Source organism: Ascaphus truei, chromosome 7, assembly GCF_040206685.1.
Source record: "Ascaphus truei isolate aAscTru1 chromosome 7, aAscTru1.hap1, whole genome shotgun sequence".
NCBI lineage: Eukaryota > Metazoa > Chordata > Amphibia > Anura > Ascaphidae > Ascaphus > Ascaphus truei.
This window is the reverse complement of record NC_134489.1, coordinates 41,440,483-41,454,436: the sequence shown is the minus strand read 5'-3', so window position 1 is coordinate 41,454,436 and position 13,954 is coordinate 41,440,483. Positions and strand designations below refer to the sequence as shown.

Below are 13,954 nucleotides of genomic sequence, written 5' to 3'. Positions count from 1 at the left end.
CTCTCGTTTTCAAGTATGTCCTGGGCACAGTTATCACAATACATGATTACATTAAAAGAACAGGGTTAAATAGTCATTTCACAGACATGTGAATCCAATGCAACTACAACACACATCACTGCGAAATGCTCAAAGAACTAGATTGGTCATCACTAGAGTCTAGGCGCAAAGTTCACCTTTCCTGTCTCACCCTCAAATACTTTCTGGGCAAGCTACCCAGCTACCTGAACAAGCTCCTCACCCCTACCACATGCAGTACCTATCACCTGAGATCAGACTCCAAAAGACTATTCATGGTCCCAAGACTCAACAAAGTATCCGGACGTTCCTCCTTCTCCTTCCGTGCACCCCAAAACTGGAACAACCTACCAGAGACTCTCATATCCACCACCAGCTTAAGTTCTTTCAAATCTAAGGCTGTCTCACATTTGAATCTGGTCTGTAACTGTTTCATACGCTCATAATATATATTTTCTTCAACTGTGCATGCAATGTCTTGTATATAATGTATACCTTGTTCATTTATGTAACTGTATTTGTAACCATGTATTATTTTGTTTTACTCTGTGCCCAGGACGTACTTGAAAACGAGAGTTACTCTCAATGTATTACTTCCTGGTAAAATATTTTATAAATAAATAAATAAAATGTCATGGACAGATAGTTGGAAAATTGGGTACAGGGGATAAAGGGCGTGTGAGTTTCAGATTGAAATAGTGCAGCTTTAACATCACCAAATAGCTCACACCCTTTGGCTGCGCCAAAGGCTGTCCGCCTTTGGGGCAATGCAGATGTATACTAGGGTGGTTGAGATTCAATGCAGCTGTGAACATTCTATTGTCCGATCATCCTGCTGTGCCCAGACAGTCCGGTTACCCACATGTAAGACCAGGGCTTACGTTTGGTGTGTGGGAGCCTCTTAATCCTAGTGTGCGGTAGTGGAGGTTTTTCCTAGCTGTTGCCTGTAGATATAGTAATGGGGGGGTGATGCTTTCCTTATTGCTGGGCTCAGTGGGCTGTGTGTTTTGCAGAACGAAAGAGCTCATCAGAATCAATCGGCAAACGTCTGGGAAGTTCATAGAGTATATGCTGTATGTATCAAATATATATTGATACTGATGAGGATTGTGGAAGGCCCCCCCCCCCCCCCCAAATTGATAAACATTGCAGTTGTCCATAATATGAAGCGCATCCAAAATGGCAGACTATGTGCCACCCTATGTATAAGCTGTGTATCCTACCACGCCCCTACCCGTGGCCTGCACTCTGCTCAGCGCTGCCTCCTTTCTGTCACACCTGTGCCTGCACCTCCATGTGTAAACCCTTTACCTCCCAAGCTCCTGTGATACCGCCCTCGTTGGAAGGGCGTTGGGAATCCCGGAATGACGCTGTGCAGATGTATATTTGTAACGTGAAGCACCGTATACATGGTCAGCAGTAAAGAGTTCATTTCCGCTCTCAATGTCCTGCTGTGGTGCTCCCCCAGCAGGGCGGCGCTGCTGCATGCCAGTAGACCCTTTTGGCTGTGTCTGTAGCCTTAAAGGGGGGACAGTGCATGCGATAGTAATGCGACGTTTGCAGGAGACGCATCAGATGCTTCTGTTACTCTGTCTTCCTGCTGTGGTCACACAGTTTGCTATAGGGAGAAGTGCGAGCAAGCAGAGAAAATGTATGCTAGGGGTAGCCAACTCTCGTCCTCAAGGGCTACCAACAGGTCAGGTTTTCAGGATGTTTCTGCTTCAGCACAGGTGGCTCAATTAGTCCCAGCTTCAGCACAGGTCTTTGACTGAGCAACTGATTGGGCCACCTATGCTGAAGCAGGGATATCCTGAAAACCTGACCGGTTGGTGGCTCTTGAGTACAGGAGTTGGTCGCCCCTGATGCACTTCTGCAGTGTGGTTACAGCATGTCAATAGCTCCCTGAAATCTCGTGTTTCTTGCAGTGAAACGTCGAGCTCTGTTGTGACGAACCAGAGTCCGGAGTGTGGTTACCAGGGCAGCACCATACAGGCAGCAACGTATACCTCTCCAAGCAGCGCTCAGGGCCCTCTGTACGAGCAAAGATCCACACAGACCCGGCGCTACCCCAACCCCATCACCTCATCATCCTCTTCCCCGCAGAAGGACATCGGTCAGTCCAAGGTGAGCCCATCAGGGTCGCTGGAAGCTTTCATTCGGTTTGGTCTCTGGTATCGAGCTCTGATCTGACGAGGGATTGGCTGGAGTATGAAGTAATGAGACTTTCTAACCCCTCCACTGGAGGAGAGGTACTTTGTGCTGTACAGCAAATATGAACTCTGCATCGTATACGTTAATGATGTTTCTGTTTTAGTTGAACACGGATTATAGGAGTCCGTCAGATTGAAATGATCTGCTGATGGAATTTACAGCCCTCTCCCCTCTCTCCCCTCTAGAATGGTTTTGTCTCTGTGCAGGCCCCCACATTACAGACGGCTGGATCAGGGGAAGGTGTGTATTGTGTCCTTTTCATAGCATGGGCTCTAACTGATCGTATCCTAAAAGTTTATTCACACGTGGTATACAATAAATCTACAAACAGGTGTCTGACAGGCTTAATTTTTACTATTTAATTCCCCTGCAAATGAATGCTACGGATTGTATGGAGTAGCACTATGCTCTCTCCGCCATGTTCCCTGACCATTACAGGACCGTGACCCTGCATGCCAGTAGACCCTTTCTGGCTGTTCCTGTAGCCGTTAAGGGGGGACAGTGCATGCGATAGTAATAAGGCGTTGGCAGCAGAACGATCAGCCAGCTCTGACTGATCATGCTGCAGCGCCACAGTCTGTGTATATTGTTTGGATTACGGTTGTGGAGTTTCTTCCTGAAAGTTCCAAATAGATAAAGAAATCCTCAGTCCCCTGAAAATAGTGCTGCTGCCCTTAATATGTAGTGATACTTGATATTAATATATCCAGCCCCATGGCACTTTTGGCAGTGAAGGTGTTGGCATTTACTTGTCAGCAGAGGGAAGTCTGATTAGTTTGACCTGCCGCCTCCCCTCTGCCCGCTTCCTCGCCTGCCCGCTTCATCGCCTCCCCTCTGCCCGCTTCCTCGCCTGCCCGCTTCATCGCCTCCCCTCTGCTCGCCTCCCCTCTGCCCGCTTCCTCGCCTGCCCGCTTCATCGCCTCCCTCTGCCCGCTTCCTCGCCTGCCCGCTTCATCGCCTCCCTCTGCCCGCTTCCTCGACTGCCCGCTTCATCGCCTCCCCTCTGCCCGCCTCACACTCTCTCACTTATTTGCAGTTCCCTCGGTCCCCACAGTGAAAGCGGATTCGCCGCCTGCACCCAGCATCGCTCCCCACAGCGACCCAGTGTCTGCGACCTCTCTGCTGTCCCCCGCTGGCCAGCATTCCTCCCAGCTGAGTAACATGAGCCACATCGAGGAGCTGCAAAGCGCCGGTGCCTCCACGCAGCTCAGCAGGTAGCCGGGGATGTCCGGGTGGCAGTGGGAGTTACATCTGTGGCCGCTGATGTTTGGTGATTTCTGATAAGTTACAATCCTTGGGAGCTAATTAAACAATGTAACAGTCAATCTCTTATGTAAATGTGCTTATGTTTAGCTACTTTTAGTTTCTTTGGCAATTCGGCACAAATCCTGGGCCTCATTCTCTCATTACCCCTCCCCCCTCAGTGCCCATAAAAGTAGGAATGTGGGGGAGAGGTGGTCACATGTTGAACGCAGTTCTATTACACACGGGAGTAGCCAGAGGAAATCACACTCGTCCCAATTATCCGCTCACCAGGTTTACAAAGTGACTGTTTACGAATAATTGGTATGATTTTACCCAGATGTTAACCCCCTTACTCATGGCCCCAAACTAACATGGCCATCTCTTCCCCGCCTAGCACGTTACCTTCCCAACATCCGACATCTGCCTCATCCGCTGTAAGAACCTCGACTTCTACACCTCTGGTGAGTACAGTCCGGGGGCGGCCGAGTGGTCACTACATTCTGAATGCCGGGAAAGCTTCTAACCGGATTCATCCGTCCCCAAAGCCCTGCACTGCAGGACGCATCCCTTCATCTCATTGATGACGCATGCCAGAAGACCCTTTTTTGGCTTGTTACTGTAACCGTGAAGGGGGGACAGTGCATGCGACAGTAGCGTGGCGATGCCAGAATGCGTATCGTCACCTTTTTTGTTGGCTGATCATCTTGCTGCGTTCGCTCTTTGTGTAGGTGAACAGGTTTAAAGACGTGTAAAGAAATCGTGAACATTTTGCTGCAATCTTCACGTGGCGTCCTGACACGGTTCTGGGCCCCACCACTGAACCCATTAACATTGTGTGTCCCAATATGCAAGACTGCACATGCTCAGCTGTGTTTTGCGACCATGTGAGATCAGGGCACAGAAAGCAGAGCATTTGTTCAGTAACGGCTACTTGAGCAGGGGTGGCAAACTCCAGTCCTCAAGGGCCACCAACAGGTCAGGTTTCAAGGATCTCCCTGCTTCAGCAGATGTGGCTCAATGAGTCACTGATTGAGCCATCTGTGCTGAAGCAGGGATATCCTTGAAACCTGGCCAGTTGGTGGCCCTTGAAGACTGGATTTGGCTGCCCCTGCTCAAGTAGCTGTCCTGGAGAGGTGTGAATTTGTTGTGATACTCTGTAATGCACCAGCAAGAGGTTGTCTAGTGTGTGTGTGTGTGTGTGTGTGTGTGTGTGTGTGTGTGTGTGTGTGTGTGTACAGCGCTTTTGGGAAACCTCCCAGACCTCCATGTGCATGTCCCGCGTACCGTGCATGTGAAGTGCTCACGTTTAAGTTCTGCTCTGTCTGCTGACAGCACACCAACGTGGAGACCGAGACCAGCCTGCTGCATCCATCCGTCGCCACCTTCTCCACGGCCTCCAGCACCGTCCCTTCTGCTCCGCCGGCCTCCGCCAGCCTTAGTGTCAGCAGCCTGGGTCTGGGCAGCAGCTCTGCTATGGCCCCTTCAACACGTAGCTCTGTCGCCACCACTTCAGGTGCCATCCCTTGGAGAGGTTAATGCAACCAGCATAATACATAATCGTGGCAGTGTTGGGGGGAGCGGGGGGGGGGGGGGGGGAATATCGATCACACGTCCTGTGTCTGGTTCGACCCGAGTGATCAGGAATTAATTGCGATTATCCTGTAGAGCTGGGGGACTCGACTCCAATCCTCAAGATGCCCCAACAGGTCAGGTTTTCAGGATATCCGTGCTTCAGCACAGATGGCTCAGTCAAAGACTGATTGAGCCACCTGTGCTTGAAGCATGGATATCCTGAAAACCTGACCTGTTGGTGGATCTTAACTGGAGTTGAGCGCCCTCCCCCCCCCCCCTGGTGTAGAGAGCTATATATAGTAAAACAAATGAAGGGGCATGGAAAGCTATGCAAATGACGATGACCAGGGGATACCGCAGTTGAAGAGCCTTTTGTGTGGAGGATCTTTAAATGCCGGTGTTTAATCGGATTAATGCAGCAGATTTTCCTGCTCTGTGGAAACCCAACTCCTCTGCGTAGAAGTAAAATCCCCCAGTGTTCTCGAGGATGGGAATGCAAACAGGAGCTGAGCGGCCATCACTGCGCTCACCTTCATGTTGGGCCAGATTTTCAGCCACACAAGGTGGGCGTGTAGCATGGCTTATTTAAAGGTGTATTCCCCATCAAATGACCTGAATTGAGCCCAGTGTGATGGTGTAAAGCGGGGTTCCCTTTATTTTTGTTTTTTGTAAACGCCGTTTTAGATTTTATTGAAGAATGATATTTTTTTTTAACCTTTTTGATTTGGGCCCAAAGCCGGCAGTAGCGGCATCTCCGGCTGTTATTCCCACTTCCTTCATCCCACCAGGCCGGCCATTTAAACAGCACGCAGGCTTTAAAGACGCTGCATGACCCTGAGCTTTTTATACGAGGTCACTGACACAGAGGGACTTTGTAGGCCGTTTCATTTAGGCTCGTTTTGTGAGGATAAAATACATCGTTCTAAGTAAAATCAGTGAGGGGAATAGAGGTGACACTGGCCATCCTATTGCAGGGGTGACCAACTCCAGTCCTCAAGGGCCACCAGCAGGCCAGGTTTTAAGGATATCCCTGCTTCAGCACAGGTGGCACAATCATTGACTGAGCCAGTGTTTGAGTCACTTGTGCTGAAGCAGGGATATCCCTAATACCTGGCCTGTTGGTGGCCCTTGAGGACTGGAGTTTGCCAACCCCGGTCCTAATGTCTGGTGAAGGAGTCTTAAAACCATAAGAAATAAACGTGCAGCGTAAGTAGCTCCCCGGGAGCTGAGCGTTACATGGACTGCTTTATTCATCATTTTCCTCTGTCTCTCGCAGGTAAAGCGCCTCCAAACCTTCCCCCGGGAGTTCCCCCGCTGCTACCAAACCCATACATAATGGGGCCCGGTCTGTTACACGCCTATCCCGTAAGTGCCCGCTTGGGGGGCGGAGGCTGGGATTGGGGTGGTGGGGTGGGGTGCGGATGCTGGGATTGGGGTGGGGGGGGCGCGGAGGCTGAGATTTGGGGGGCATGCCAGTTGACCCTTCCTTGCTCTTTCCTGTGGCTAAGAAGGGGGACAGTGCATGCAACAGTAACGCGGAGTTGCGATTAACGGGGCAGATCGTATCGGTCTGACCTAGTTCAATCTGACTCCCACACTCGGCACGTTCAGAGTCATTAGTATTAGATATTGCCTGTAGCTGAGGACAACCGACTTGGTAAAGGACTGACGAGACCTTAAAGGACTGTACCACATTGCAAAAGGCTGCCTTGAGTAGATCATTTCCTAAGGTCGCTGATGGTCAGTAGGTCAATTAGGGTATAAGGGGCTCTTGTACAGTTGATGGGGTGCAATCTGCAATACGCGCTAACACGCGCTCTGTTTTATAGCCACAGGTTTATGGTTACGACGAATTGCAGATGCTGCAGACGCGGTTCCCGTTGGTAAGTATAATGTCCGTCCTTTGTTGGCGCGCCATCATATTCCACAGCGCAGTCCTACTGACTGCTCGCCTGCGTTGTAGTATGACCAAGGACAGCTTGGGGAAGATGCCATAAATTGTGTTCGTACGCTGTGTGGGGCTTAACCCCTTCAGTGCTATGAAATGTGGTCGTTATTGTGTCCGGACGTCACAATGTACCTGATCTCCCTCCTGTAGGATTATTACAGCATCCCGTTTCCCACTCCCAACACTCCACTGACTGGGAGGGACGCCAGCCTGGCGAGTAACCCTTACTCAGGTAGGTCCGGCGCTGGCGAGGCTGGGTATGTGAGGAGCTGGTGATTCAGTACCAGATGTAACAGACCGGGCTCTGGTAAATAACCGTTTCACCACTCTGCTACCTTAATGCAGAACATGCTCTGCGGGAGACTGCCATGGGTGTGCTGTGCGGCTAAGAGGGGAATAACAGGTGGGCCGGCCTGGTGGCACAACAGTCTTAATCCGTAAGCAGGCGAAGAAATCTTGTCCCTGTGAGAATGTGTGTGAGGAGGAGGGGGGGGGGGTTTAACAGCGAATGAGAGGGGCCCGATTTAGGTTTGGGGAATAGAGGATTCCTGGTAATTATCTAGCTCAAAGAAGCTGTTGGAAGGTCATCTCAATGACAGAGCAGGGGTGGGCAACTCCAGTCCTCAAGGGCCACCAACTGCACAGGTTTTCAGGATAGCCCTGCTTCAGCACAGGTGGTTGTCATCATGACTGCGCTAAACAAACGATTCACTGGATACATGATCCTGATACTGTAAAGTCAAAAGGTACTAGTGGCAGGTGTGTATATTCTCCTGGGGGGAGCCCACGCGTTACATTCCAGTTGATCCTTTGTGGCTTTTCCAGTGGCTTTGGGGAACAGCGCATGCCACGGAAACCTGGAGTTGCGATTAAACTGCAATGGGGCATGACTGTGCAGTGTGGCAAGGCCAGCTCCATCTGTGTTCTGAGCTGATGCTCCACCTGGAAATACAATACTACAGCCCTTAGAGCTGGGGTGGCCAACTCCATTGCTCAAGCGCCACCAACAGGTAAGTTTTCAGGATATCCCTGCTTCAGCACAGGTGCACCACCTGTGCTGAAGCAGGGATATCCTGAAAACCTGACCTGTTGGAGGCCATTGAGCACTGGAGTTGGCCCCTCCTGCCTTAGAGCAAGCACACAACCATGTTTTGCATGATGGAAGCGAGGTTAATTGATCAGTTATCGGTAAATATTTCGGCTTTATAGGAGTCATGCCGTGTGTCTCTTTCTGGCTCTCTCCCTTGGTGCTAATGCGGGCGGGGGCATCTTCTCTCTCCTGTGTGCAGGTGAACTCGCCAAGTTCAGCCGTGGAGACGCATCGTCGCCAGCTCCGGCCACAACACTGGCGCAGCCACAACAGAGCCAGACACAGGGTCACCATACCGCCCAGCAAACATTCCTTAATCCGGCGCTGCCGCCCGGATACAGCTACACCAGCCTACCCTACTACACCGGGGTACCGGGGCTCCCCAGCACTTTCCAGTATGGGCCCGCCGTGTTCCCTGTGAGTGCGCATTTCCAATAGTAACGTGTGACATCCAGGCGAGGGGAGGGAAGGGGGCGCATGTGGGGAGTTTTTGGGGGTTTTTCCTGGAACGCTCTGCGAAAGGAATACATATCAAACCTGTGGGGTTTCTGCAAATTCAAGGTTCACGTGACTGGATTATTTCCCCCCCCCCCCCCCCCCCCCTGCCCGCACTATTTTGGAGTGAGCCCGTCTCTTCTAGTCCTGCGTTCTGATTATCCGAGAGGTCTTGCTCTTCGATCCCCCTCCAATATTAATTATTTTCATGGGCAGGATCATTGTATTATTTTGGGGGATTGTACATGATATTGGATCCCACTGTGTGAAGTTTCCTCACCGTGCACCATTATAGCAGACCTGCCTTCAAGGTGTCTGTTAATGAGTCTGCTCCCCAACACCACTGTATCTCCCACCTCCAAATTATAATCTTCCAGGGGTGGGAACAAAGACTTGGAGACTTGCTCATAGAATTGATCTCTGGGACTCGGTGGGTAGTCGTGTGATCGGGCAATGCTCTGCAGGGCTCACAGTACAGATCTTGCTACTGTGGTATAAGGCAGGGATGGTCTACACCAGTCCTCAAGGACCACCAACAGGTCAGGTTTTCTGAATATCCCGGCTTCAGCACAGCTTGCACAGTCAACGACTGAGCCACCTGTGTGGAAGCAGGTATTTCTTTAAAACAGAACCAGTTGGTGGCCCTTGAGGACTGGAGTTGTCCACACTGGTATAAGGGCTACAATGATCAGTGTTGCCTGCTCACATACATTATGTAAATGGTTGTCTGGAGAACCATTGTTCAGGCCGAGGTGTGGGAAGCTTCTTCTGCAGCCACCACGTCTGTATTCTATCCTCCCACCATCTGCCGTTCTCCAGTTAACTGTAATTACGGAGGAGTTGTATTGTCGCTGCAATCTAATCGCTTGCAGTTAGTTCTTTGGAGAGCTGCAGCGTGTGTCCCCTGTAAGCCGGCAGCTGATCGGTGGCACTGCGGTGCTGGAGGTCATGGTGGTAGGAATGTATTACTGAGCTTTGTGCCCTATGCTGTCTTGCTGCCTGAACACCGTTTCACTCCCTGCTGTTCTCCCCATGCTGTAACGTCTTGTTTTTTGCCTGATTGTAAATATCTTCATGCTTAATAAAAGGATTTTAAATAAAAGTTACCCATGCTGCTCTCTTAGAGCTCTCCTTGTTACCACTGGGCTTGGCAGTGTTTAGTGCTGCTCCAGGCTCCATTAACTGAAACCTCCCACTCCTACCCTCGCCAACCCGCCTCCCCCCCCATACCATACAGTTCTAACAAACAGATACTGCTTCCATTATGAAAACAGAGACCCCCGGCCAAAAAACACAGTCCCTGGCAATTATTTCAGCTTCCTATGCCAACTGAAGCCCCTGTAATTCCCACCACCCAACTCTGAACATGAATAAAGCAAGTCCATAATAAGGTGTGGGGGGTGGGGAGGAGGAGAGAGTGTGACTGTGTCAGTCAGGGGGTAGCAGGTGAGGCCACCAGACAGACGGGGAGTTAATAAGGATCTGTGTGTTTGGGATGTGCTAAATGTTTCGTTTTTTCCTTATAAGCGGATTGGATGAGTTGGTAATGAATGTCACTTCCAGCTGAGGGTTAAAGTTCCCCCCACCCCCCCCCCCCCCTATCCCTGAACACACAGAGCTGCTTAAGCTTTCCTTGCCACCCCTAGTAAAGTGCAGCGCTCCCAGTCTGCTCCTCCTCCCATTCCCAGCCTGTCCGGTTCAGCCCCCCATGTCACCAGCTCCGGCGGATGCGATAGTGAGACAGATATGTCCCTCCAACTTACCTCTGACTTCCCTGCCTCTGCGCACTGCTAGAGTCTCCAGGGGAACGGGACAGCAGCGGAGACGCTCATTTATCTTGGGGAGACCTTCCAGGTACGTCCCAGAATTCTCTGTGGTGAGGTCTGTGTTCTCCAGGTCTGGCACTGGTCTGGGGGTGTCTTGTATTTTGCCACTGCTTACTGGTTGTCTGTAGGGAATGTCACGCAACGAGGCAGCAAGCCTGCATCTTCCGCATGTCTTGGTGAAGCCCGAGCGCTATGCACCTTGGGAGGGGGAGATCATTGGCGCCTCTCTGTAAAAAAGGAACCCCTCACAATCCTGTTACCGCTTCACTGCTGAGGGAGTCTGCAACGCAGAACAGCGTGCCTGTGTGCACGTGTATCAATAAAAATACATCATGTACATGCATGTAGATATATAGATGGTTATATATATTCATTCCATGTTTATTCTTCTCGTGTATACATTCCATGAGTCCAAAGAAGAATGGTCCGCTCAAGAAAAACATTTGCTGGAAGTATATCCTGGGAAAATAACCATGAGAGAATCTGGTTTGGATTCAAGGATCAAATACTAGATTGGTATAACTAAACTGTGAGGGGGGCACCCTAGGGCAGGGGTGGGCTTCTAATCTGGAGCTACCAACAGGTCAGGTTTTCAGGCTATCCCTGCTTCAGCACAGGTGGTGCAGTCTTCGACCACCTTTGCTGAAGCAGGGATATCCTGAAAACCTGACCTGTTGGTAGCTCTCGAGGGCCGGAGTTGGCCACCCCCTGGCCCTAGAATATCCGTAGTGGTAATTTAGTTAGCCTTAAGAAGGTGACGGATCGGGCACCGAAGGTAAAGCCAGCCTCCCGCACCTGCGTGCACACACTGGTAATGTGTATACCTCGCGCTCAGTGTCTGGTTTTGGAGCCCTGTGTTGCAGTCCCCTTCAGCAGTGAGACTGCCCAGTCCTGGGGGTTGGATGAATGTCCGGCTCCGGGGGTCTGGCTCACACACAGTCTGTGTTCCCCCCCCCCCCCTTTTCTCACCCAGGTGGCTCCTACCTCTTCCAAGCAGCACGGGGTGAATGTTGGCGTTAACACATCAGCCGCTGCTTTCCAGCAAGCTCCCAGCTACGGCTCCCACGCATACAATACCGGTAAGGGAAACCCAGGAGACCCCAGATACGCTTTATTGTCCAGTTCAGAAGAGACTCAATTCCATTACTTTAATGCAGGGGTTCTCAAGCCCCCTCCCCCGGTTCAGGAATTAAGGCTATCCATGCTTCAGCACAGGTTATGACACCTGTGCTGAAGCAGGGATATCCTGAAGACCTGTTTGGGTGGGGTCTTGAGCACTCAGAGTTGAGCACCCCTGCTTTAATGGGAGCATTGGCGGACATCGAGTGTCCTAAAGCCATTACATTTAGAACCCGGTATCGCTGGCGTTCTACAGCATAGAAAGTAATGGAACGCAGAACAACCAAGCATGAGCTAATTAAAAGGATGTCGCTGGTAATTAGTAAGCGGTTCTATGCCATTGGACACCTTAGGGCAGCGAGACGGACGTACAGCCCTTTCAAGTGAATAACCCACGAGGTGTCTTGCGGCATAGCACTACTGGGTAAATATGGGCCTATCTCGGCAAAGAATGTGTATTGTTAGGTTCCAGGTTAATGAGCCCCAGGTTTGAGTCCGTCATTACCTAGGATATGCGCAGGGGCTGTGCCTCTTGTATTTGCTGCTCCCCAGAAGCACTTCATGTAAATATTAATGTTTAACGTATTGCCAAAAAGACCGTCCCTGAGATCACGATACCGCCAACTCTGACATGAGATCACGCCAGATGGCTCGGAGTTTGTGTTTCCGATGGATGGCGCAGACGACCGTGTCCATGGCAACATTAGCAAATGCACAGCCGCTACTTAAAGCACTTGGCTCAGGACTGGAGCAGCCACTTTCTCTCCTAGTTGTCAACAGCTGACTTTTGAACATATGCTCTGGTTAGCAGGGGCCGGAGCAGAATCTCTCTAAGCATTGTCACTTTACCATCGAGGGAAGCTGGGGGTGCAGACACAGGTGTATAGAGAGCCCTGCAGCCCCCTGAGGACCCTCGCTGGGTATCCGTATCAATCCGGAATTGACTTCATTGTATTTACCCAAGAGCAATTATCCGAGGTCCCTAACACGTGTCCCTGTACAAAGTCCAAACATGCAGGCAAAATGTTAGTGCAAGAAATATACTTCTTGTCTGCAAGACAAATGGTTCTGAATTCCATTATCTCTGGGCTAGAGAAGAGACTAATTTAGCAGCTGTAGTAGGAGGAATCCTGCTGTGTATTTATCACACAAGATACTCCAGCACCAACATTTTAAGGCGCTGGACAATGCAGAATGCAAACTTAACTAGATTGTGGCTTTATGGGTTGCCGATTCCGTAGTGTTTTATGTTGGAAATGAAGAGCTGGTGCCACAGGTAGCAGAGCACGGATTCCTTTACACAGGTGTGCGGCCACCCGTGTGCACCAAACGGTATCTTAGAGGGGTGTGTTGTTGCCCGGCTTACACTATGGTTCTGTAAAAATCCCCTGAGGTCCATGAAGTAAAAATTCCAGACTTGTACCTGGCTCTCCTGGTGACCCCTGACCTTTCCCCTCTGCCCTAACATGGAACGAGTCTCCCTTTTCCCCCCCCCCCCCCCTTCCGGCTGAATGCACTGGTCTTCCCCTCGTCCCCTCCCCCCTTTTTTGTGCCTCTGTCCTCCGCCTTTCCCTGCCGCAAAGCGTCTGTGCCCTCTGGTGGTCTGAGCAGCAGCAGGGCGGAAGCTGTGTGCAACACCTGAGTCACATTGGGGGTCCCACCCTTCCCAAAAGAGAGAGGCCACTTCTGCCTGTAGTCTGTGTTTTTGTTGATGGCAAATGATTGTAACAAACCTTGTGCTTATGAGCCCTTACGCTGCAGCTATAACAGGGGTGGGCATCTCGTGTCCTCAAGGGCCACCAACAGGTCAGGTTTTCAGTATCTCTGCTTCAGCACAGGTGGCTCAATAAGAGGCTGTCGTTGACTGGCCAACTCCAGTCCTCAAGAGCCACCAACAGGTCAAGTATTGGCGATATCCCTACTTTAGCACAGGAGGCTCATTCTTTGACTGAGCCACTGATTGAGCCACCTGTGCTGAAGCAGGGATATCCTGAAAACCTGACCTGTTGGTGGCCCTTGAGGGCACACGTTGCCCACCCCTGAGCTATGAGCTGCTTGTTCATTCACCATGGGAAATACTCGGGACCAACTTGTGCGATCCCTGATATCCACTGGTTTAGAAGCCCCCTGCATTACAGTTAGTGGGGGGTGGGGGGGGGGGAAGAGATGCACAGCGAGCGACACATGGCTTAGTGGCCGTTGGTAAGGCGCACCCTCCGGGGGATTGGTCTCGCTGCTTGGCTGTTTGTCGTAGTGTGGGTGAGCGAGTGTACCTTCTGAGGCTCTGGCTGTGTCTGTTTGCAGGCTTTGATGACTTGGGCCAGGTTACCAGCGTGGGGGATTTCTGTAAGGGTGCATTTAGTGGGGCTTCTGCTGCTCAGGCTAAACCTACTGCTGCTGCTGCCACCACGGGACCAGCCGCTGGTAAGT

General features: G+C 51.1%; 1 protein-coding gene across 23 annotated transcripts in view; it reads left to right on the top strand.

Moving 5' to 3' along the window:
- UBAP2L (ubiquitin associated protein 2 like) overlaps nt 1–13,954 on the top strand; it is a 41,529-nt gene that overhangs the window by 17,038 nt on the left and 10,537 nt on the right. For 5 of the 23 annotated variants that reach the window (XM_075607955.1, XM_075607957.1, XM_075607971.1 and 2 more), the window contains exons 16-27: nt 1,944–2,142; nt 2,415–2,469; nt 3,266–3,443; nt 3,869–3,935; nt 4,807–5,005; nt 6,323–6,411; nt 6,876–6,929; nt 7,145–7,226; nt 8,284–8,501; nt 10,374–10,433; nt 11,379–11,484; nt 13,829–13,948. In XM_075607955.1, the coding sequence (XP_075464070.1) occupies nt 1,944–2,142; nt 2,415–2,469; nt 3,266–3,443; nt 3,869–3,935; nt 4,807–5,005; nt 6,323–6,411; nt 6,876–6,929; nt 7,145–7,226; nt 8,284–8,501; nt 10,374–10,433; nt 11,379–11,484; nt 13,829–13,948 (1,427 nt within the window). The remainder of the gene's footprint in view (nt 1–1,943; nt 2,143–2,414; nt 2,470–3,265; nt 3,444–3,868; nt 3,936–4,806; nt 5,006–6,322; nt 6,412–6,875; nt 6,930–7,144; nt 7,227–8,283; nt 8,502–10,373; nt 10,434–11,378; nt 11,485–13,828; nt 13,949–13,954) is intronic. The other 18 variants (XM_075607967.1, XM_075607975.1, XM_075607966.1 and 15 more) reach the window with 11 other exon arrangements.